A 26,321-nucleotide genomic window follows, 5' to 3' on the forward strand; every position below is an offset into this window, starting at 1 on the left:
TTACATGTATGTTTATTAAATCATATGCTCCCTTCAATTAGCATCTGTTCAATATTAAAGAAAAAATAATTCCAACTAAATTGTTATTCTGAATTTTTATAGAGTTAAAATCATCATAATGAAATAGTATATATGCAACATGTAACTGAATAGATATTTGACTGCCAAATGCATTATTTATTGGTCTGAAACTCTATTTCATCTATATAAATGCTCCCGGTATACAAACTCTCTACAACTACAGAAATGCAACTCGTTTATATCATAGTTAGCTGAGGCTCTGAGAAGTTGTGTGCCTTAACTATAGCCATGCAATTATAATGGGGAAAAAAGTTGAAGTCGTTTTCCTGATTTTAGAGGTAAGTCTTTAGCCCTATGCCATTCTGCCTGTCTACACCATTAAAATTAGCATTAAAAGGAGCCTATATTTACATCTATTCTTGACAACTAAAATTTTAAGATATAAAGATTGATATTTAATATTGAGTTATCAATATATACAGAGACATAAATGTGTATACTTGTATATACATTTATGTCTCTGTATATATAATGTGTATATGAAGGTATGTATATATCTCTGATTCTTCATATATGTTATAATTTTCTATAAGGCTAAAATTATTTTGGTTTCTAACCTCACAGTGGACAACTGCTAATGGGATGGATACTTGCAATATTCTATCTTACACAATCTTGAAATATTGAAACATACATAAGAATATTTGGAAAAGAGTTGCTGAACTATGAATATATTCAATTTTAGGTTTTTTCAAAATATTAATTTTATAAATCAGCATTTTAAAAATATGTTAATAGTAATGATGTGAACTTTGACAACTAAAATCTATGCTGTCAACTAGTATATATCATTTGTTTTATGTTTATATTATAAATATATATATAATTTGTGTATATGTGTAAAAGTGTTTGTTTAAACACTTATTGGTATAAAGGGACTTAAGATAATTTTGAAACTGGAAGCCATAAATATCATATTTGATGTTTAAAATTAAACATTTATAGAAAGAATATTTTAAAAAATGAGATATTCAACTGACAAAGACTACATAGTCCTCTTCATTAAGACATTATAGGACATGCCTATTTGAGAGTCATGGCATTCTTTCTTATTCTATCAACAAAACATCTCCAGAGATAATGGGAAAGATTCACTCTTAGACAAATAGTGGAGTTAAACTACTCATTTTCTCATTGCAATTACATTGTATGGAGAAGGAAACTTTATGTACTCACTTAAAAAAGAAACAGGTAACATATACCTGTCCCATTCTGTAACTTCCTTAGGCAGGATTACTTTTTGATGTTCTTTGATAAGACAATTATAATTTTAATTTTAGAGCTAGAACATAAAGATTATCTAATCTAGCTAGAATTCACCTACTCTCATATTTGACAAATGTGGAAACTGTGAGCTTGTCTTCAGTCATACATCTGTGTGATTCACATATCTAGACCTCCAGTCCAGTGTTCTTTTCATTACAATACAATTAGATGAATTTAATCACTTAATCTAAGAGTCATTTTTGAGAAATCAGTACTTCTGTTTCTAGAAAATTTGTCAGGTTATCGTTAAAGCAGGAAAGAAGTGGTTGACACAATAGGTAAAATTACAGTAAAGGCAAAAAGGTGTTTGTCTTAGCCATCCTTGTTTTCTCTTTCTGTACTTATTTCTAATTTCTAGGCACTTCTATCTGATAAGCACCAGGCTCTTCGTGTCTAGGACTTATCTAACTGCTTCTGAAAGTCAAGAAAGCCAGGAAGCAACAAGGTTATATGTCACTTGTATGATTTTGGGAAAATCACTTCACTTGCGTGTTCTTCATTACCCATAACTTGCCTTCTCATACAAGATACCCCATGCTCTGACATTGTGCCTTTGCACTCCTTCCTCATCTCTAACTCTTAAAATTCCTAATGTTTTTTTCAAAATTCAATTCAAGAACCACAACCAACATGAGGTTTCTCTGTCCTTTCTCATGTCTCATATCCAAATTATATAGTATTAATTTTGTATATAAATTACAATTTTGTAAAAAAAAAAAAAAAAAACTATTTTGTTTCTGCCTTTGTCTCACCAGTACTTAGTACCTCATACACAGTAGACACTTAAAATGCTTATTGCTAGATTGAAAAACAAGGAGGTGATATTCACTGTTGATGTCCAATAGGTATCTCAAATTCAGTACTCAAAATGAAGATTCATATTTCTCTCCCCAAAAAGATATTCTCTAAAATTCTCTATTTCTGATGAAATAGTTTCCCAGATTTCAGCTACCTTTTGTTCTCATCTCTTTCACAATCCTCATATTAGATACCACATCTTCTTAATTCTACCAACAAAATATCTCTAACATCCATCCTTGTCTCTATACCTCTATACATCTATCCAAATGCAAGCCTCACCTTTTTTGTAAACTATTTCAATAGTTTCCTAAGAAGTCTCCATGTTTCCAATATATTTCAGTTTCAATTCTTTCTCCACATAGCTACCAACTTAATATTCCTAAAGCATAAATCTGATATCAATCATCTACTACAAAATAGTCAATATCTTCCTATTGTATTAACATAACTTAAGAAAATCACACTCTAATGTTTAAAATCCTTAATAGCTTAATTTCCATCTACCTTTCCAGGCTTACTGTTGTCTCTTTTATTCAACTCTCTTCTAGTTAAACTAGTTTGCTAGATGTTCCCCATTTGATAGCCTTCCATCTATCATAAATATATGTTTGGAAAGGTTTTTATTTATTTGTTTTTATATATGAATTGCATTCCATTTTTACCTCTAGCCATTGGATTCCTTACCTTCCTTCAAAATACCATTCAAGTACTATGCTAAAACGCTGGACTGTTCCTCATATATTTTGGTATGTTATTTCTTTTGAAAACTACTTTTAATGACTGTAAATATTTTGTGTTTACTTATCTGTATATATTATGTAACCTTAATAGAATTCAGTCACTTTGAGGACAGAGTAAATTTCATTTTTGCCTTTGCATACAGTGTCTTGCAAAGTACATTGCACACAATGGTTAATAATTGCTTAATAAATACTTAACTGAACTGAATAGAATTGTAATGAGTCATGGGAGGTTACAGATTTAATAGCAAAGCTAAGACAATAACTCAAATATCCTATCTGCTAATCCTCTGTTCTTTCCATTATAATATGCTCAGCTCTTTAAGAATCAAAATGTTTTGGTACTATTTATCCAATTTTACCTTAACTGAAAATTTCCCTTTCTTACTGTCCCAAACTAGAAACATGATTCTCTGGTTACATTATAATTTGGAAACACACTCATTTTTATTGAAGATAATTCAAGTTCATCATGAAGCCTTGGTCAGTTAAAATTTACTGTCAGGTTTTTTAAAATATTTTACCCATTAGTAATTTACAAGAGAATTTTAGCTATAGATTTTACCAACTAAAGGATTAAATTCATTCTCCTGATGACAGTCATATATATACAATTACTCATATATATATATATAATTCCATATATGTATATGCACACCTATATATACGTATGTGTGTATGTATGTATATGCATTGTGTATATGTATATATATAATATGTGTGTATATATACATATATATATATATATATAAACAACTAAATGTTAAGTATTTTGTTAATCTAATCATAAACTTGCCATCTATCATGGTCTTATTCTTTCTATGGTAATTAAAGATCTTCTTGAAACCAGCCTAAAAATTATCATTGTTTTCTTTGATTATCATCATAATCTTAATCTGTATTTCTTAAGGACATGAAATCAGCTCCAGAATGATAAGGCTGACAAAAAGCAGCTCTACCACCATTAAAGTTAATTATACAAGGAAATTCAGTTATTCAATCTGGCATCAGAATAAAGCAAACAGTAAACCAGAAGGAACTTGTTTAATGAAGTGACTTTATCTTGCAGGATTATACTTGTGGTTATGTCTTTAATTGTACAGGCTAGGAGGATTTGTGACACGCAAACTGAGTAATCTTGTATTATTGTAATAATTTATAATCACAGCAGTGACTATGATTTACGGGCTTATGGCAAATTTGCATGTTATAATCAACTAAGAGAGCTATTGCACGCCCCACGATTCATACTTGTACTTAAAATGATATATTCTGCAGGATGCCTTGGCAACTATCCTATCCTAAATTGTTTAGGGTTGAGGAGAAAGTAGGGAGGACTTTCTAAAATTAATTAAGTGTCTGTACATCTTTTTAATGGATGAGCCTAAATTCAATTTTAAGAAATGTAATTGAACTAGGCAGCATGGCATTGGAGATGGAGGGCTTGTCTTGAAATTGGGAAGAACTGAGTTCAAGTAGATCCTTTGACATCCTCTGTGTGAATGGAGTTAGTGAACCTCTCACTACTATAGACAACTTTCTAATACTATTTGTCAGATGAGTTGCTGATCTACATAAAGAGATGTCAGTCTTCTACACCAATGAAAATAAAGGAACAACCAACCACAAAAGCAATAGCATCAGCAATAAACAATTCCCAAAAATAACATCAATATCTAACCTAGTGGGTATTTATTAAAGATATTAAAATATGGGGGGAAGACTATAAAATATCCCAAATTTAAATGTAAATGTCCTGAAATAATTTAAGAACATTGCACATAATCTAGTATATTATAGGGAGTAATCTTCCACCTCAGCATCTGTTTCAGATGTGTATTCACACATGGACGTATATGTGTGTGTATATATACATATACATATACATATATATATATGTGCATGTGTACATGTATTCTTTTCTTTTATTGTTTTGTTTTTACTAACTTCATCCTAGGCAAGAGATTTGACTTCAAGAGCAGCACTGGGACTTTCATAACCAGGTCAGCAATCACAGGAGTGATTTTTCTCAAACTCCAAGGGAAGAATGAGCTAATAGGATATTATTGTATCATGCCTATACCCAACAAAGAGGTGTAGGCATGAACTATAATTATATAAAGGAAAACAGAATTACACAGAGGAACACAGGAATTTCCATTCTAGATGAAAAGGGTCAAAACCTGAAGAAAGGGGGCCTAAATACTGAACTATCTAATGTTCTGCCATGCGGACAAAGGATAGGATAAATATCATTTTTGGGCACGGGGAATTAGGAAATATTTCATGTTTCCTCCACACATGCAGGGCTGTTATTAGGAAATCAGCTGGTAATAAAGACTTCAAAATAATGCTTTACTTTTTCCAGAAACATTGGAAAGGTAAATGCTTTATGTCCACAAAATTCTCCCAAAATTATAGAAGCTTTAAGTCCTTTTAATAACAGAATTTTTATTTTGTTTACTTTTGAATAAAATCTTCCTACAAATATTTTACTCTTCTAAAATGATTATACAGGATAAATAGTTTCTTAATGATGTGACTAACAACAGAATGCCAGCTCCTTGAGGCCAGGGATGAATCTTTACTTATATATTCCCAGAATTCTAAGACATGGTTAATAAAAGATTGTTGAAACGAGAATTGTCATTATGAATATCCCTAATTTGTTCTTTCAACAAACAATCCATCTATTATATGAGAAACATGTTAACAGGCATCAAGTTAATATGCTTTTCCAGACCAGAAACTTGAAGAGTTGCTCTGATTGTATGAACATCTGAATATCTCTTATCAGATTGATTATTCAATGAATGACTGAATGGACTACTGAAATGATCAAAATATAGATGAATTAGTATTTAACTGGGATATGACTTTCTGCCTAATGTTTTAACTAATATTCCTTAACTGACTCAAAGTGGTACACTTTTTATGTTAAAGGTTCTATGATGTTAGCTAAAAAATGCATATGGGGCTGATGATATAAGCAGGACTTTAAAATATCTTGTAGCTGGTTAGGAGAAAAATGTAAACCCTTAAAATTTCATTACCGATGCAAAGCATTATGTGGTACATTATCAAATGAAAAAAAATGTGCTCTGGTTTAAGGAAAAATTATTCCTTACTGAATTAGCCTGAAGTTTTATAGAAATGGTATTGGGCTGGGCATTAAAAGACATGTAGACTGGGGATGTATAGGCTGAAAATTTGACAGAGCATTTTAGGTTGAAGAAGAGGATATGTGTAGATATTTAAGAAATGATAATGAATAGATCAACCTGTCTAATGTTTTTGGAAGACTTGCGTATCAAAATAGCAGAACAGAGACAGGGAAGATACATACTTTTTTCTTAATAAAAGAGGATAGAAGAGAATACCAAGATGTAATGGCAGAAAATTTAGAGATCTCTAAATACTTGAGAGCCTTAAAAGTTCATTCTTCTATTTCTTTTAGTGAAAATAATCAAAGGGAATATTATATACTACAGCACACACACACACACACACACACACACACACACACACACGTTGTGGGAGAAGATTACAAATCCCAATATATAAAGCACTTTGCTTCCCAAATTAACCCAGATTAACTTGTATGCAACTATTGTCTCATGAACTCAAAACTCTAAGGATAGTAACAAAAGGTTGATGATAAACAGCAATGAAATTAAACAGAATGATTCTTGAAGCTTCCTTTATAGGATCTTTTAAAAGGTTCATCATTGTAACATCTTCATTGATATCTAGGAGGAAAATGGGTTGTAAAACATAAAATACTGGAAGAGGCATTAAAATGGAATATGAATTTAAACTTAAAGGATTTAGGTTTGAATTCTGCCCTGGAAAATTACAATCTAATCTTAGGCATATTCTTTAACATCTCTGGATCATAGCACTTTATTTTAAAAACTTTTTTTTTACTGTAAACATATTTATGTATGGGCATATATATATATATATATATGTATGCACGTATGTTATACATGTTTGCATGTATACACACAAGGAATCCCAAGTCTTAGTACAGATTTAAACTTTAATTGCTTAAAACTTCACTAAGCTTTTACCAAAAAGAGATAGAAAGAGAAAGAGGAAAAGAGAGAGATGATAGATATTGAAATATCTACCAAAATGCATGTATATACATATATAAAATGCATATGTATATTATATACATAAATACATACATATATCTATCCACATATATTTAAATATATAATGCATTTGCATGTCTTAGAATTGTTTTCTTTTGCTTTGTAGCTATGTCTCATTTACTTTTACACATGGCATCACTCTAGTGAAAGTTAGATTCCTTGGAGAAAGAAATCTGTGTGTTGAGCTTTGCATCTTCAGCACAAAGAATAGTGGTTTGCGTGCTGTAAGTACTTAATCAATGATTATTGAATTTATGTGAATGAAATCCTTGACCTATCAAAGTACCAAAAACCTATATCAGTGTCTGGAAAACTAGGGTTAAATTCAATTATGGCATAATTGACTCCTCACTATGATCTGAAAAAATATATATTCTCCATCATTGATCTCTTTCATGCTAAAATTCCTAGAAACTTAAAAATCACTATAAAATGAAACCAAACTTTTCAATGACAAAATAATATAAGACAGGTCAAAACTGGGATTTAGCCTTTTAACTGCGTTGTATAATACATTTTATTGATGGAATAAAATTCCATTTGCCCCAGTCTCTACAATTTTCAGAAATATAAGGGAATTATATTAAGAGTACATATAAATGATTTTACTTCTTCCTCCCTCTCATAGATTGAAAATACTGATGGATTAGAAGGATTCTGTAGACACAGTATATATTGATTTTAATGTTTTCCCATCATACCTGTATAAATAAAATTTTAAAGTATGGACTAGAGGATTGTGCTGCCACAATTCATACTTAGCTGAAGAAACCTGTCAAAAGACCAACTATTAATATGTTTTAATTTGGAGAGAATTTAATTTCATGAGTAGAGTGTCACAGAATTCTGCTCTGTTTAAATATTGTAAATGATTTCTTAAAGACTGAAAAGAGATGATTATGAACTTTTCAAATAGCACAAAGCTAAGAACAATAGTAACAATAATTAAGAAAATTAAATTTTAAAATCAAGTTAAAAGACTACAGAGCTGATCTCAAGTCAAAAAAAAATGAAATTGAACAAGAAAAATAAAATGAAATCTTGCCCTTTAGGTTTTTTTGGAGGGAAGTTAGTTGTCCAATATAAATATTCAGAATTGGATGAATGACAATCACAGAATATTCATCAAATATTCAACATCAACTTAGAAGTTCTCAAGTAGAGTGTTCTAGTGTCCTTTGAAATGTAATATTTGTATCAGTTACTTAATTAAAAGGATAATATGATATATTTATCAGATTTCCAAAAGGAATGAAGTTCATAGGGACACTAATATATTAGATGACTGAGTCTGGTTAAAAAAAATAAAGAAACAAAGAAAAAACATCCTGACAGCTTGGAACATTGGTTGAACTAATATGATAAAATTTAATAGGGATCAATATGAAGTTTTATACTTGGGGTCAAAAAAAAATCAATGTCACAAATACAAGATGGAAGAAGCATGGTTATACAGTAATTTACATGAAATATATAAAGTAGTTTTAGTCAGCTCCTAGCTCAATATTAGTCAATAGTATGATATGGTCTGCATTAATAAAGCATGGCTTCCAAGAAAATAAGAAGGAGGCAGCTTTGCTCTTTTCTGTTCAAATCATATTTGGAGTATTACATTCAGTTCTTTCCATTCAAAGCCAAAAGGGATATTGATGATGTAGAGACAATTCAGAACATGGCAGCTAGAATGATACAGGACCTCAAATAAATTACAAACTAGGGATGTTTAATCTTGAGAAGAGAATATTCAGGGGATATATGATGACTGTCTTCAAATATATTAAAAGTAATCATGTGGGAAATTTATTTGATTCCAGAGGTCAGAGCTAGCAGCAATGGATAAAGGTTGCAAAGAAAAACACTTTTCACATCAAGAAAAAAAAATTCCTAACAGCTAATCTGAAGTAGAAATGACTTCTTAATAGGTATTTACTTCTCTTTGAGGATCTTCAAAAAGGGACTGGATCATCTCTTGGAAAAATTGTCTTAGTGGGTATTTCTTTGGAACAAAAGTTGGACTAAATTGCTGCTAAGGTCTCTTCTAACTCACAAATTCTGCAAGATTTTGTAGCAAAGGGCAAACCCTTATCATATGTGTTTTAGGAAAGAGAATTGGTAATCTTGTGTAAGCTATTTTGGTTCAACATTATAAATGTCTACCAAACAAAATTGTCTGACAATTGAATGGACTTCCAAATGAAAGGATAAATTCTATATCACTGTAAAAGTTTAACTTAGCAGAGATTGGAGAGTGGATTATCAGTAATGCTTATTAAAAAAAAAAAGAGAGAGAGAAAAGACATGAAAAATGCATGGTACATTGGATTATATATATATTTTAGAGCTTTCCAATTAATATAAAATATTATTCAACAATATATTTGAGAGAACATTGAAATTAATATCACATAAACAAAACAAAATATCAGACAAATTTTGAAGTAAGATTTAATTTTATACCCCATCTCTACTTCTGTGCACTTGGATAAATTCAGAGAAATCACTTCTTTTTCACTTTTGAATTCTCCATGTACAAAATGAATATGGTAACATTTGTACTATCTATCTCACAATATTGCCATGAATAAAATGCTTTGCAAACAACTTGGTACCACACATTTCTGAACTATTAGTATTTAGTTAGTATACTTTTATATCCTAAATCCATACAATTCATTATGTAAGAGTTTTTGCAAGTAGTCTTGTTTTGTTTGGATTTTAATATAATGTCATGAGAGTTACAAAACTGATGAGTAAGAAGTACTTTCAGATGTTCAAAAAAAACTATAATGGTATTAATATCATCTTTATTGTCCTTTTGTTTTGTCATCTCATAGTAAAAATGGCAGAAAACCTTATCAGAATAACTTTTAAAAATCCTATCAAAATAGTTTACACAATAAATGGGATTAGTGGATTTGTGTTTCATCACTATTTTGCAGACTGATTTTTACTTCTAATTTCATTTGAAAATACTTGGGTGTTCTGAGGACCAAATAAGGCATTTATCTCACATGGGATCAAGTAGCTATAAATCTTGAAGAACTGTTTTTTTTTTAAACAAGTCTATATATGGAGAAATCCAAATACCATATTTTGCCTTCATATATGGTTAACAGCTCTCCCAAATTTGCAGAATTATTTATTTCAATTGCCTTAAGGAAAATGTGTTCTGTGAGAGTAATTTTTTTTCCCTTTTGTTGTTTTGTTTTGCTTTAAAATGTGTAATAGAAAACTGCTTTAGATTGTTCTAGGCTCTTCATTATTGTGACATTAACATCCTACAAAATAATATTTGCTCCTCTTAGAATTGTTTTCTTTCCATCACTGGCCAAATAAAAAGCTTTTCTATATCTACTAATGGCTTCTTTTTACCCACTTCAGCATTACTTTCATCTTTATTATCCTTCTTATGCTTAGTATGGGTCTCATTCCTTTACTTTATCCTTGGATCTTCTCCCTTCAAAACAAAGCCATGGGAATATACATATCTGGAAATGCCCTTTATAATCAAAATTAAGTAAAACAATCCAGTGGTGTCTTGATGCTTACTTTCCCCCCATTGCCTTGCTTTTGTTTCATAGCTGCTGGGACAACACACCATGCATCCCTGAAAAATCAAGCACTGAATACATGAATCTAGTAGGAACCTTTCTGGCTTCAGTCAAATCTTCAGAGAGCACTATTAATGTATTCACAAACCATGCTGACTAATCTAAACCTTAGTTAGTTTTAACCTCTATCATATACATATACACCACCTATTCTAAATGAAGGGATTACATAAATGTCATAATGTGAAAGAAAAATGATATTGATAGCAGATCCATCTGTAAACAAATAAAGTAAAACATATCCCACTCAAACCCCTAAGGAATAAAGCCTTTACCAAACCAGCAAAATTTGTTTTTCCCATTTAATTGAAAATATGATTTAACAAGTCAATTTTATAGCAGTGATGAATAAAGGATAGTGAACGATCTTAGCAATTTCTAACATGACCATAAGAAAAATAGTTTCTAATACATAATTATTCCTCTGAGTCAAAGAGAAAAAGCAAAAATAAAAACAGAGCATGTCACACACAGCTCCTAGCAAATACCCAGAGGACCTGGGCAGGGTTTCCCAGCGTGTACTGCAGGAAGCTTAGAGAAATCAATGGGGAAAAGTCTACATACACTAAACTCAAGTAGGCAAATATGACTTGGGATCATTTAGAACAACAAATGGAAAAAATAAAAAGAGCAACATTGGAAGTTGTGGGGAAAAAAGTAGCATGATCCAAAACCAAAAACACTGAAAAACAAACAAAAAAACACCCCAAGTGAAGTAGCATTTTATTCCAGTGGAAAGAAACCAGAGCATAAATGCATGAAACATCATAGGAAGTGAACATTTACATGATATGTAGACTCTTGATAATGTTTTAGGTTGTGGTTGATGTGATATAGGAGTCAAATGCATTGGGAGGACTTAAAATTATTGCAGGGAATAAAAGGATAAATAAATAAACTTGAGAGAGAGAAAGAGAGAGATGCTAGATTACATGCATATGTTAGTTTAAATATAGATATATGAATGTATATGTGATACATATATTTTAAAAATGAAATCTTAAATGTAGGAATTGTCTGTTATTAAACTGGCTTTGTGAGTAGAATGATATCCATTCTAGTAATAAACAAGAAAATTATATCAATGGTATGCTTTTTAAGTTGCAAAAATGTTCATGAATGTCTGGGATATGATTTTTATTGTTTGAGGATAGATGTGATAACTTATGTATGTCTTAACTCTTTTAAAAATAGCATTATGATTTTGCACAAAGTTTGTTAAAATTAAATTAGCATTTGGATCAGAAACAATGCGCTTTTGATGTTCAAATGGTAGATAAGTTGAATACCTTCGAAGTTACATATTGAATTTATTAAATATTTAAAAGGGTAAAAAGTAGTGCATAGTAGAAATGAGCAGTTTTATGTATAGTTATATTTTCTGTTCTACTTTGTATATGGAAATGATAATCTTTGTATTTTTTGTTGTTTCTTAATTTCAAAATAAAATAACATGAGGTAAATAAATGAATAACAGTCTTATTATCTTATATTTGACTTGATTAATAATATGTATTTCATGCTTTTGTTGCTAAGTACAAAATTTATTTGTGAAGCTATTTCTATTTTTCTTACAATCTTTTTTAAAGTTGATTCTCTGTGGTGGAATATTTTTCTTATTTCTTTATATATGTTTCTAATATCATTGTAAAAATAAAAATTAGAATATACATTCATACTGTACATCATTATAAACTGTTTCATTACAATATCTCTTTTTGATCTTCCATTTGACCCAGCCAGACCTCTGAGGACCCAAATACTGCTAGATATTTATAAACTTATGGAGCTTGATTAGATCCCCCTTATTTCTTCAATGAAAACATGCTTTAGTGAAAACATCACATTTCACCTACACAAGGCCCTTGAGAGTGAGGTCTAACAATTATAAAACTCAGTCACATGGCTAGAAAATGCATACCTTTTTTTCCTTTCCTATCCTTTGATTTGGTGTCTCTGTCAAATCAAACAAATAAAATAAGCCAAAAAATAAAATTCCCTGATCCTATCCCCTCTTTTCTCATCCCTATCCTAATCCTACCACCTACCTCCAGCATTTCATCATGCTATTCCATTCAATTCCTTATAGATATATAGGTAAATATAGAAATATCATTAATAAACTTCCCTTCATATTAGGTCTTTCTTTCAAACATATTATCCTGGTTCTCTCCACCCCCGGTAGACATTGTTTTCCTTTTTTCATCCTGTAAAATACTAGGTGCTTCTTTTTTCACGTCTCTAAACTTTCCTCTCATAATCCCTACCAAAATCATTTTTTGTCCCATCCCAAAATATCTTCTTATATTTTGAAATTCCTTCAAAATGTCTATATGACAATGTTCTTTTAATAACTAAGTTATCTAATGTTTTGAGCTTTGGAAAGTGATTTATAAATAAGGTTTAGAGGAATTTTAGAATTCCTAGTAACAAAAAGGATGTGAAATGGGGAGAAGGTAAAGGAATTCAAGCACGAAGGATAAACAAGTGACACAAGTGAAAGGAGATAGATTATTTTATATGGATGATGGCCAGTATTTCAATGTGATTTCAATGTTAAATGACTTTGTAATTGTCTTTCTCTTCTAATGCCCATGTATAAGTGAGAACCTGCTAAATCAATGGAAGAGGTATGAGGGATATGGGGGCCAAAATTCACAAAAACAAACCTTGAATGATTCACTGGGCCACCATGTAGTAAGGCCCATAATAGACTTTACAACATGGAGGCTACTGAGAAAGTATTTCTATATAAAAGGTAATGTGAACCGATTATCCACCTGTCTGAAAATGCTATCCAACTCCAAGTAGAGAGTTAATAGATTTAGAACACAGTTTGAAACAGATTTATTTTTGTTTCTTTTCTCTTTTGTCCTTTACTTAAAAAAAAAAAAAATATGGCCAATATAGGACTTTATTTTTCTTGACCATACATATTTGTAATGGAATTCAATTTTTTCTTGATATCTCAATAGACAGAAAAATGAGGAGTTGAGAGGAAGAGGATTTGGAATTCTAAACAAAATAAAACTGATTTTAAAAGAGTGGTGTGGGTTTTAATATATTTATTAGTTCAATTCAGAATACAGATCTTGTGATTATGCAATTATGTTTTAGTAATAGGTATCAATGTCACATATACAACAAAACATTAAATATCAAGAAAGAAGCAGGTACTGGATTATAAACTCTGTTCTGGCATTAAATTGCAAAATAATTATGGGCATTTCATTCAATTTATGTGAGTTCCAGCTACCTTACCTGGAGAAAGAGAAGGCTGCAATGCTTTATCTTTCAGGCCTAATCTGTCTTTGAAATTCCAGCATTTTAAGCTTCTAGGAAAAGCTTTAAAACAGAAACAAAAGACTAATGCAGGAACACACAAGGGCAGTATTATCCAAACAGCTGCTGTGTAGTTAAGCCTTGAAGCAAGGAGTACAGGAAAAGTGACCATGAAGAATGCTTGAAAAGACACACCAAAGCATAACTTTAAATGATGGGGTATGGTCCAATTTCAGGGGAACAATAGGGAAAAGGAAGCCAACTTGAACAGAACAATCAGGGAAGAAAAGGAAACAAAGGTTTTGTTTTGCTTTGCTTTGTTTTGGAAGACATTAATCAAAACTGTAAATTTAAGAGGCAGAAGAATAACAGATTCTCCAAACAGCTCCCTAACAAACAAACAAACAAACAAATAAAACTTGAGTTGTAAGAATAATTCAGAGATCATTGTTCTGGCCTTGGAATCTTTAGCTAGGTACATTCACATAAAAATTAACATAATCTGAAACAGCTTCAATGAATAGAATGAACCTCCACTTCTGCCTCATCTATTCCAAACTATAAAAGGGTAGGACAAGAGCTAAATTATTGGATTATATATCAAAGACAAAATTGGCACAATGATCAATCCCTGTATATCATACTCCATCTCCAGCCTTGGTGCACAATGTGACCCATATTAAAATGCTGTTTCTCATTACTTGTATTTCTTCAGATCTCAGCTTAAATAACGTCTCTGGTCCAAAGTCTTTCTTGATTCCACAAATTGTTACTACTACTAAACCAAATAATTTTGTATTTAATATGCATATAATTTGTATTTGTTTTTCAATGTTCATATTGATTTTCCCCAGTAGAAGAGAAAAAAAAAAAATATATATATATATATATATATATATATATATATTTGTTTTATCTTTGAATGCCATCTATCAAACACAAAGCCCAACTTATAGTTTCTGTATACAATTTCCTATTGAATTAAATAATATCATAGTAACTTGATTTTTTTTAAAATTCACTTTTCTACAATAAAATGAAATAAGCTCTCTTAACAGTGTCTCCTACTGCACTTATTTGTTGTTGTTGTTGATATATAGAGGATAATTATTTCTTCCCCAAAGTACACAATTACAGTCTCAGAGTACATAGAAAGTTCTATAAAATACTTAGTTTGCATTATCATGCTAGTCCTTGATTCAATAGCCATTCTCAAGTAGTGAGATAAGTTAAAACATCAAATTCACAAGTTATTATGTCAAGGAAAACATCAAACTTACCCAACCTCGTAACAGTCCAGAATTCATTCAGTTATGAAATATGATCAATATTAAATATCTATTTCAGAACTTTATGTTTTCTAACTGATGTTTGTAGCAGAGATGCTTAATTTTATTCCAACTAGGAATTTTTTTCAACTGGATAAAACTAATCTAAAGGATATTTTTTTAACTTATCATAGAATCATTGTTTTAAAAATAATGATGAAAAATATAAAATTAATTCACTTGCTTTAAACAATATCCTCCCAAATTACAAAAAAAATAAAGACAAACAAGTAGATAGGAAAGGAGATATTTTTCCTTTAATGGAACAAAACTAAAAATAAACAAACAAAAAAAACTTTTGATTAGTTACTAAACGTCCATCAGGGAAAACATTTTCTTCAAAAAGTCCTCTTTGGAGACCTCACTAGAGGAACTTTGATATGTGATTTAGCTCTAGATTTGAGAAAAATTTTCCTTCAATGGAAAATCATGGAAGTTCTATTATAAATACTTCTATCTTCTACATTGTATTGAATGAAATAAAAATACTCAGGCTTTGGTTTTGATTCACTTTTAATATGCAAATAATGTCAACACATGTTTTATTTCTTATGTTATATAAATGTATAATGCAGTAAATCACCAATAAATTAAAATGTTCTATTTTCAATAAATTAATTCTTAGAGTTTGGCAACATTTCCTCTGAATAGTAACTAGCCTTTGTCAAAGTTTCACAAAATAAAATTAGAAACCTGCATCAAAAACCTTTCTTATAACAAATAAGCAAACATTGCAACCATAAATAAGCTACTGCCCTTTCTTAACAGAGCTTCCCCTCTGAACCAGAAACCCTCCAAAACATAGATTGGCTTTTGTTTTTGTTGTTAGCTCCTCCTAACAATAAGTTTCTTCTGGGAATTTAAAATCATCACATATACCTTAACATAAAAACTATTCATGCATCTTCTTACTTACAAAGAAAAGAAATATTGAAAGACTTACCCCATTTTTTGGGTAAGCAATCCATCCCAGATCCCCCATTACTGTGCGTGAGTCTAGTAAATTCACTAGAGAAAGAAAGAAAGAAAGAAAAACATCAAAACAAGAATGAAGGAGAAGTTATAAGTTACTATTCTCATAGCTTCTGGAACTCTGCCTAGTATTTTAAAAACTGATATTAGATTAACCATTCATTATAAACAGCATTTTACAAGAAATTATTTCAGTAATGGAAACTCCTTTAAGTAATTTTTTTTTTTTTTAGAAATTAGTACAAGTTATAAAAATCTAAAAACAGGCCATTCTCCTCACTGTTTATTTTTTCCCACATGACTATTAAAATGAGATTCAATTCATACTTTTTTTTTTTTTTTTAATAGCAATCATGTCACAAGTTGAGACTATATTTCTGAGTTAAGCTTCAGCCATAAGATTATGGCTCAACTCATTGCATTTTGTTCTGGAAAGCTGTTATGGAAACAATTAGCAAACAATTTACATTAAATAGCAATAAACTATTCCCAAGCTTATAACACTTTTTGTGGTATTACCCGAAATCTGTAGTTCAAATAGTAAGTGTAATTAAGAAATAAATCTACACACACTTAACCAAGCCAAGTAAAGTGATTGCTGCTCTCAGGGCTGGTACTACATTTAAAGGGCTGCTCTATTCTTTGATGTTACAATCAGCTCTTGTTCATAAAGTTAGCTATGGTACAAAATGAATCTAATAGAGAAATATTTTTTCCTAATTATGGTGGCAATAGATAGGTATATTGAGAGATAATTTGAATTAACATAGATTTAAATATATTTATACAAATATATACACATACTATATGAAGGAAGGAAGGAAGGAATGGAGGAAGGGAGGGAGGGATAGAAAGAGGAATACAGAAAGGGAGGAAGAGAGGGTGAGCAGCATGGAGGGAGGGATGGATGGAGGGAAGGAAGGAAGAAGAAAAAAAGAAAGGGAGGAATGGAGGAAGGAAGACATGGAGGGAGGAAGGAAGGGAGGGAAGGAAAGAAGGAAAGACAGAGGGAAGGAACGGAGGGAGGGAAAGAGGGAAGAAAAGAAGAGAGGGGGGGAAGGAAAGAAGGGAGGGAGATAAGGAGAGTGGGAAGGAAGAAAAGGAAGAGCAGAAAGAAGGAAGGAAAAGAGAGAGTGAGGAGGAAAATGGAGGGAGAAATGGAGGAAGGAAGGGAGGGAAGGAGGAAAAAATATATTGCTTTAATTGAACAAATTATATATTTGCTTGTTTGTTTTGTTTTAAACCGTACAGTGTCAAGAAGCAAGCTATTATTCAAGAAGCTGTCCAAAGGTAGAATGGACTGCCTTCATAGATTATAATATCAACTAATAATTACTAGATTATTCATCATAGTTTATCACTAAGAAAGAGAAGTTCTGGGCATAAGCAAAGAAGAGGAAGGAAATAAACATTTCTATGAGGCTAGGTACTGTACTAAGTGATTTTAAAAATAAATTTTACAAGGGAGGAAACTGATACAAATAGAGGTAAATTGCCTAGCCAAGGATCACACGGCTAATAAATGTCTGAGGCTACATTTCAACTCAGGACCTTCAGACTACAGCTCTAGCACTTTACCCATTATACACCCAGAGAGGCGACATCTGTAACTTATTTTGTACCTTGCCCAATCTATTCAGTCAAAGGCCCACTTTTAAGATATAACATGGGTCAATAAATAGATTAGAAGATTTGGACTCTGGCAGGACTGGGTTTGAAATCTGCCAGTGATACATATATGACTAATTGTGTGATGTTGTTTGGGTTTTGATATTTTTCATCAATAAAACAAAAAAGAAATAGATTAAATGGCTTCTAAGATCTGTTCACTCTCTGTATCTGTGATCCCATGTTATATACCTCACACCCTCAAGAAGCTTAGAAGCTACTAAATTAGAGTATGGTTCAAAATTGTATCTAACAACAAGGGAAAAAAATGTGCTGTAACTATAGCTGTGTTAAATTCAGTTAAAGAGGGGATAGTCCCATTAAAAGTACTGGGAAGAAGCAGGTAGATAGCCCTATAAATCTCAGTATTTATCCTGAAAGAATTTGGGAGGAAAGGCAGGAGACATTACAAGACTAGAAAGGAAGGGATTTTGATCAGAGGTGTTTGTATATTACACTTCTAGAGGTTATTAACATGTTGCATAGAGCTGACAGTCACTCTAGGGACAAAAGACAAAAGTTTGCCCTCTCAGGGAGGAAATGTGGCCTTCAGGGAGGAAAAGTATTTTTCTCCAGAAGTTAGCGTCTTAAAGCAAAACCCCATTCACTCTTACTAGTTATTGCTCCACCAGGAGTTCACATACCATTTTGTTTCTTCTTGCTTCTCCCTGGAGCTTCCTTCTATCAGTTTAAAAATACCACTAATCTACAGATGATGAATTTCTATAATAAAGTCAATATCTGGAAAGCTGAGAAAAGGGGTAAATGGAGAAAAAAGAGGAAAAGATAAAAGAATGTTTCCTCCATCCACCCTACACACACACACACACACACACACACACACACAATTAGAACACAGCAGATTAGGGATATTCGTAAAAACTAAAGAAGATTTCTTTCTTTCAGATTTATAACTTGGCATTCATATTAGAACACTGAAGGAATAATGACTATTTTTGAAGGTATCAGGCTATAAATTAATTTATATTTGCCCACCCCCCCAAGTCACATATGATACAAAATGGTTCTTTTGAAAATTTTCAAATGGGTCTATATTCTAAAATTTCTAAAAGCTTCCAATGAAATGTGTTACATGGGTGGAAATTACAAAGAAATTTCATAACATTAAATAATATATAAGTTATTAGTTTATGTAGTAAGTTTATAAAATTAAATTACCTGAAAATTTATTATTAAGATTCAAGCCACGAATCAATGATCTTGAAAAATCTAACACCACCCGTCTAAACATTCCCAGTGCTTCAGATGGAGATATTCTCTTTTCCCCCATCATATCGCTACTTTACTGTATCTCCATGATATTATTATATGAACTAATTTATGGTCACTAATTTGAAGTCACTGGGATTTGGCCAAGGCCAATTAACCCATTGGTTCTATTACTTTATGATTCAGTTCTACCACCATCCACCCTAAATTCTCCAGTATAAATTTAAAGCCTAAATCTCGGAGGCAATCCAATAAAAGATTAGGATTTCACAAAAAAAAACTAGCAAAGAAAATACATTATCTCTTCCAGGTCACTACAGACCAAATGTATTCATTCAATACAATATCTATGGAAATGATGGTATGACCTAGAAGTCACTTTTTCTGTGATATTCTTTTTTTACTTAACTCAGCTATTAAAAAATAAGACACTTTAGAAAAAGATAATTTGCAATTGTGAAATTTAGAAATGTATGTCCTAAATATATTACAGAATTGATAAAAAGGTTTTTTTAAACAATATGACAGTCACTAAGCATTCTCTATACTACAATTACAGTAATTAAATTGTTCAGAACTGTATATATTCTTGTAAATTGCAATGGACGCAAAATGAATATTGATCTTCATTATACAACTTAATTAAAACTTTTCCTCAAGAAGCCACTAATGAATGTAATTAGAAAAAATGTTTGATACCACAAAGTTACTTTGGAAGACATTAATTAGGTAAAAGAAATTTTATGGAAAATGTTTTTAATTCATTGTCTTTCTTTTAGAGAAATTGATGTCATTAAGTCCATAGATAACCTTTCAAGTTGACTTCTGTATTTCATTGTCTAATCCTGATAAATATGGGCTATTCCATCCACATAAGGCTTCAGTTCATCTAGAAAAATTGCCCCTTCAGGGTCAATGAATATTTAGTTTGATTGTTAAAAGAATGCTTAGATCATTAAAGAGATTAGCAATAAAAATGCAATTCAGAAACTGCTTCTTGGAACCAGTAACTGAATTGTCAATACAAAGTTTATAACTGCCACCTCCACACCCCCTACTTCCAACAAAACAAACCAAAAATGGGAAATAACTGGATAGTGTTCCATGGCAATATTAAACCAAAATCTCTTAAATAGAAATTCACTATATTAACTAATCCATATTTTAAAATGCAACACACCCTAGTAGAGCTAAGCCAATCTTTCATAGAAAATTTAGTGTGCCTTTTTTTAATCTCAGGATTGCTTGATTTGAAGGTCCGATTCTATCTACAGTACTGTATTCTTTCTTAATAGGAATTATGCAATTAACTTATATAAGAAAAGAGTGAGAACTGATTTTGGGCTGAGGGTTTCTTTGGTGAGGGTCAGTTCTGAGTGGGATTCTATAATGAGGGGGCTTGACAACTGAATGTCAATAGAAAGCCAGCCAGGAAAAATAAATAGGAAGACATGATAAAGGGAAAAGAAAAACAAAGTGCCAGTGAAAGAAATGCTCTATTTTGTAGTGTCATCCATGCCCTAGTTGCATTAACTAGTTCAGGTTTCAGGTTTCGGTTACAGGCTGTTAGTACGTGAGATTATTTCTGTAGTGTAGTATTAAATATCTCTATACTGCTTTAAGGTTGGCAAAACACTTTATGTGCATCTTTTTATTTGGGATTCACAACAAACCTTTAAGGTAGATACTAAATTTAAGCCAAAATTTACAAAAACAGAAAATGAGGATCAGAGGGGTTGTTAGTTGTCCATGATCATATAGGTAAAAAATGTTAGATGAATTTGAACTCAGTTTGCCTTTACTCCAAATCCAGAACTTTATCTACTATACCAAACTGACACATTATCATCTAGATTGAGGTAAGTAAATATGTATTAATGCAATTGATGAACATGTGTTTTAGGACAAAGAAAGGAACTTTTGATTATTATTTTCCTCCTTAATGAGTAATCTAATTCTAATATATGTCTCAGGAATGTGGGATTCAGGAAGAAAGGAGAACAAAGAGGAGGAAGAGGAGGAGGAAGAGAGGAAAGAACAAGAGGAAGAACAAGTAGAACAACAAGAACAAGGACAAGGACAAGAAGGAGAAGAAGGAAAAGAGGAGGAGGAGGAGGAAGAGGAAGAGAAGGAGGAGGAGGAAGAAAAGGAAGAGGAATTGAATAAAATAACATATTGCAGTCTCTATAAGGGAAAACCCTATATCCATCTTTTTTTTTTTCAAATCTAACTTGACACAAATTAACATTTTCAATGTCTTCTGAAAATTAAGAGTCCTTTTTTCTAAAATTTTTGCCAATTCAATCATACCAATTAATTTATACTTAATTCAGCAAAATAAATAAATAAAAAGTTCATATATTCTGTGATATATTTGTACATGGTACTGAAGGCCAAAATATATGTGTATGACATTATGTAGGGTTCAGTTCATTAAAATGACTTAAATCCAAGTTCTTCACCTACATATTAATAAATTCTTCTGTTTGGCATTTATTTTCCTTCACAACCCAACTGCAAACTGTCTCTGCAGAATGTTTTTGCATTATATTCTAATCAAACATGCTTATTTACTATCTTCCATATATAAAAATATACTTTATTTTTCTCGTAGTATCCATAGTTTTTTTTTTTTTTTTGCTTTGCTCAAAATGACTCCTATATATGACTTTTCCTTATTGCCTTCTCCCTCCTAAATTTATATTGTCTTTCCCTAATCCTTAAGTTATTTTATATTTATTTGGATTTATATAATACTGACTTATGTGTATGCATATTTGAAAGTCCCATTCACCCACTACTAGATTGTATTATTTCTCTCTTTTTTTAAATTCTATACTTAACACAATAGTCTACACATGACAAATACTGAGGAAATTCTTATTTAGTGAATGAAGGAGATGATCTTGTTTCCAGAAAGTAAGAAGAGAACTCACAATCTATCACAAATTTGTCATAGATCCTCTGGATGTCTCTGTTTTAAAATTTAGATCATCCCAACAGGATGATTTGAGAAAGGCCTAGAGAGACTTACATGAACTGATGCTGAGTGAAATGAGCAGAACCAGAAGATCATTATATACTTCAACAACAATACTATTTAATGATCAATTCTGATGGACCTGGCCCTCATCAACAATGAGATGAACCAAATCAGTTCCAATAGAGCAGTAATGAACTGAACCAGCTACACTCAGCCAAAGAACTCTGGGAGCTGACTGTGAACCACTACATAGAATTCCCAATCCCTCCATTTATGTCCACCTGCATTTTTGATTTCCTTCACAGGCTAATTGTACACTATTTCAAAATCCGATTCTTTTTGTACAGCAAAATAACTGTTTGGACATATATACATATATTGTATTTAACTTATACTTTAACATATTTAACATGTATTGGTCAACCTGCCATCTGGGGGAGGGGATGGGGGGAAGAAGGGGAAAAGTTGAAACAAAAGGTTTTGCAATTGTCAATGCTGAAAAATTACCTATGCTTATATCTTGTAAATAAAAAGCTATAATAAAAAAATAAAATAAAAGTTATACACTGAAAAAAAACACAAAAAACTAAAACAAAAACAAAATGTAGGTCATCATTTGGGATTCACAAAAAGAGAAAATAAAAGACACTTGAAGAATACTTCTCCAAGTAGAATATAGATTCTGAACTAGAAGGGACTTTATGATCTACCTAATCGAATTCACATTTTACCAAAGAAGAAGTGGTATTCAGAAATAATAGTCATAGGCGTAATAAGTAATTGAATCCAAGTTTAAACTCACACGCCCCTGATTTCAGATCCAGTATTATTTTCACTGAACCATAGTATCTTGCTAGTTAAAAAGTAAGTGTAAAACAAAAATGTAAAAAAACAAACAAACAAAAAGTAAAAACAAAATGTGAGAGAATAGGGACTAGTGCCTCCCTAATAAGGAATGTTGGGGGAGGGGGGCATTTATCTGATAAGAATAGTTCAGAGTTTTGTTTTGTTTTGTTTTTCTAAGCAGCTTCGTTGCTTAGTGAATCTTGTCTTGAAGACAGGAAGCATTTGAATTCTATTTCAGGATTTAATGGATAATACTCTATTCAAGTTGTTTAACCTATTTTAATCCATTTTTTTCATCTATAAAACTGGGGATAATTAGAAAGACAAAGCTATTGTAGGGATCAAATAAGGTGATGTTTGAAATGTTTTTATTGTTGTTTGTTTAATCCCAAAGTATCATATACACTATTATTATGTTATTATTTTAGTCATTGTCATTGGTTTGGTTATGGTGGTGATGATGAAAATGATAATGATAATTGTTATGACATACATTCAGGATATATCAGATATCATCCCAAGAATGGGCAAACCTTATGACAATTACACTTCTACTTATTTTTCTTGTCACTAGAGGGGATTCTTAAGGACATTTAAGTTTGGGAAAGGAATTTGATAGCCATAAGTAAAAAAAAAAAGTTGTGTTATAATCATTTCCAAAGAAGATATTGATTATTAAAAAAAGAAAAATATGTCTAATATAAATAATTTGGCCATTTTTTGAGAATGGGATTTAAATTTCTGGGTCATGTCTTTAAAATTAGAAAGATAATCTAATATTCAATAATGGAGTATACTCTGTGAGAATGTACTTATTTTATTTATCTGTCTATCTGTTCAATAGATAATGCCATGCACTACTCTAAGTATTTATCGTCTATGAAGAAGTTAAGTTGTAGATCTTACAAAATTAGTAGAAGACAAAAGGAACAACAAAAAAACCCATATTCTCAAATGCTAACATGCAAATTAACACTGTAAGAATAGTAAGTAAAGTGATCTAAAGCTCTAAATATGAAAAGGTAAATGTGACTTCATAAATATCACAGGGAGTTGGTAGAACGAATACAAGACTAGGTTATGGTTGTAGAAGAGTATGCCTTTTATAAAGGGAAAAGAAGAAAATCAAAAGGGAAGTGGACTATAATTATATATCATTCATATTCACATATGTACTCATATACACATTACATATTGATTTAGAAAGAAATTTTGCAATCATAAGAATTCTCATGGACACAAATTGAATGCAAACAACCAAGAAGAATCAAAAATAATTTTCTCTTTCAGAGTTTACTACAGAAGTTTGGAAAGAAGTAAGTAATGATGAATTAATGAAAGAGATCTCAGACTCAATATGGAGGCATGACACAGAAGTAATGAGTATACGTTTCTAGGGCTCTATCTCTTCCAAAAGCATAGTAGCTAATAATTTATAGACTTTCCATAAAGATAATTTCATTGTTCAAATGATAAAGAAATAAAAGTTCTGCATCTAATTTTTACCAGAAAGTACTGGTTGATGGAGTTCAAACAATAAGAATCTTTCTGGTGGTGGTGGAAAAGAAACAAAATAACCACTTTATCTTAGAATTTGTGAGAGCAATGAGGAAAAGACACATCTAATAGAGTTTTGAATAAAATATGTCTAGGTTTTGGGAAAGGATAAATGAATCTAACAGTTTATAATAAAAAATTTTAAACTATATAAAAAGACAAATTCTAATGAGAAAAAAGGGAAAGTTCTTTAAAAGATATTTCTGCATAGTGAAGTAATTAACTAACTTGAATTTTTAAAGTTAAATAACAAATATGGGAAAAAGCATAATTAACAAAAGATAAATACAAAAATGTGGCATAGTGCTATGAAAGAGTGATAGAGGTGTTAAATCTCAGAATAAACTGAAATTGTCAAGAAAATTAGGGCTGACAAAAAGCTATTTCTTTGTAGTTTAAATCTATACTGGGAAGAAATAGGATGATCAAAGGATTAAAGCAACCACTTAAGTGGATTTAACAATAGTAACTGAACTGAGAAAAGAAATAATTTCTCAACTTTCCTTTTTCTTCTTTTTTTTCTGAAAATAAGAATAATCATTGGACTAGAAAGGATAGAATGAAAATGGTTTACAAACAGTTGAATCCCTACATTAATCTAAAACAGAAATAAAACACCTACCTACAGTAGACCAAGATGAATTCAATCTCAAGATTCAAAAGAAGGTATAGATGATAGTATTAATATGGTCACAAAGAGAATATGGTAAATAGAGTCAAGATTCACAAAAGCTCTTGTCTGTTTCCATTGAATATAATGAGAAGACCTTTTACAGAAATAAATGTAGTAGCCTTATCCTTGGATTTTAAAAATTAATTAATTTATAAGAAAAAAAAAGGGTTATAGGGATATTGAATCCCTTTTGTCTGATACACATTAGTTGAAGAAAATATCATGTTTAACTTGAAGAAAAGTAGTTACAGGGAAGACATGATAGTTGTTCTATAGTATCAGAAAGATTATGTAATGCAGAAGGAAGGAAGAACCAAGTGCCTAATATGTATTACCTACTATGCTAAGTGCTTTGCAAATATCTCATTTGATCCTTACAACCATTCTGTGAAATAGTTAATGTTATTATCCTTTGCATTTTAAACAGATGAAGAAATTAAGATATACAGAAGTTGCTAAATTTTTATTTTAAACAGATGAAGAAATTGAGGTATCCAGAAGTTAAGTGTGCACAGCTAGTAGGTAGAGGAAGCTAAATATGAATGCAGATTTTCCTGACTCCAGGACACTCTATCCATCGCATCTCATAGCTACAGGGGGAAAACAAAACAAAAAACAAAATTAAACAAAATAAACACAGGGGCAATGTATGGAAATTGTAAAGAATCTTTTTACATTTAATATCAGGGGAAATCCCTAACAATTAGTTACATGAAAGAGTAATGTATTGTGAGGCAGTGGGTCTCCCTTGTTTGATAGTCTTAAAGCATGACTTGACCATTACTTAAATGGTATTCTTTTTTTTGGAAATGGGCTGTCCAATGATGTCCTTTAAAATTTGAAAATCTTAGGATTCTGTGATTAACCTGCAGTACCTGTGTTGGACCCATACATGGAAATACATTATTTTTCTGAGTTCCACATCAGCACAGATCTTAAATACTCTTTAAGTCATTTAAAGCAATTCAAACAATAAAAAACAATCATAGTTGAATAATCTTCACATCACAGAGCAGAAAATCTACATTGTCTGTAGAAGCTATATTAGGTAAGCCTGGTCCTATGGACAATATATTCTTTATAGAAAAGGCATAGTATTCATCAGGTTAAATTCCAGGTAAGG

At 31.1% G+C, this 26,321-nt stretch overlaps 1 protein-coding gene across 5 annotated transcripts in view; it reads right to left on the minus strand.

The window, feature by feature from the left end:
• The window catches only part of EPHA5 (EPH receptor A5), a 454,937-nt gene that overhangs the window by 406,756 nt on the left and 21,860 nt on the right, over window positions 1–26,321 (minus strand). For all 5 annotated transcript variants that reach the window (XM_031942342.1, XM_031942341.1, XM_031942339.1 and 2 more), the window contains exon 2: window positions 16,213–16,277. In XM_031942342.1, coding sequence (XP_031798202.1) covers window positions 16,213–16,277 — 65 coding nt within the window. The remainder of the gene's footprint in view (window positions 1–16,212; window positions 16,278–26,321) is intronic.

Source organism: Sarcophilus harrisii, chromosome 6 (assembly GCF_902635505.1).
Source record: "Sarcophilus harrisii chromosome 6, mSarHar1.11, whole genome shotgun sequence".
Taxonomy (NCBI): Eukaryota; Metazoa; Chordata; class Mammalia; order Dasyuromorphia; family Dasyuridae; genus Sarcophilus; species Sarcophilus harrisii.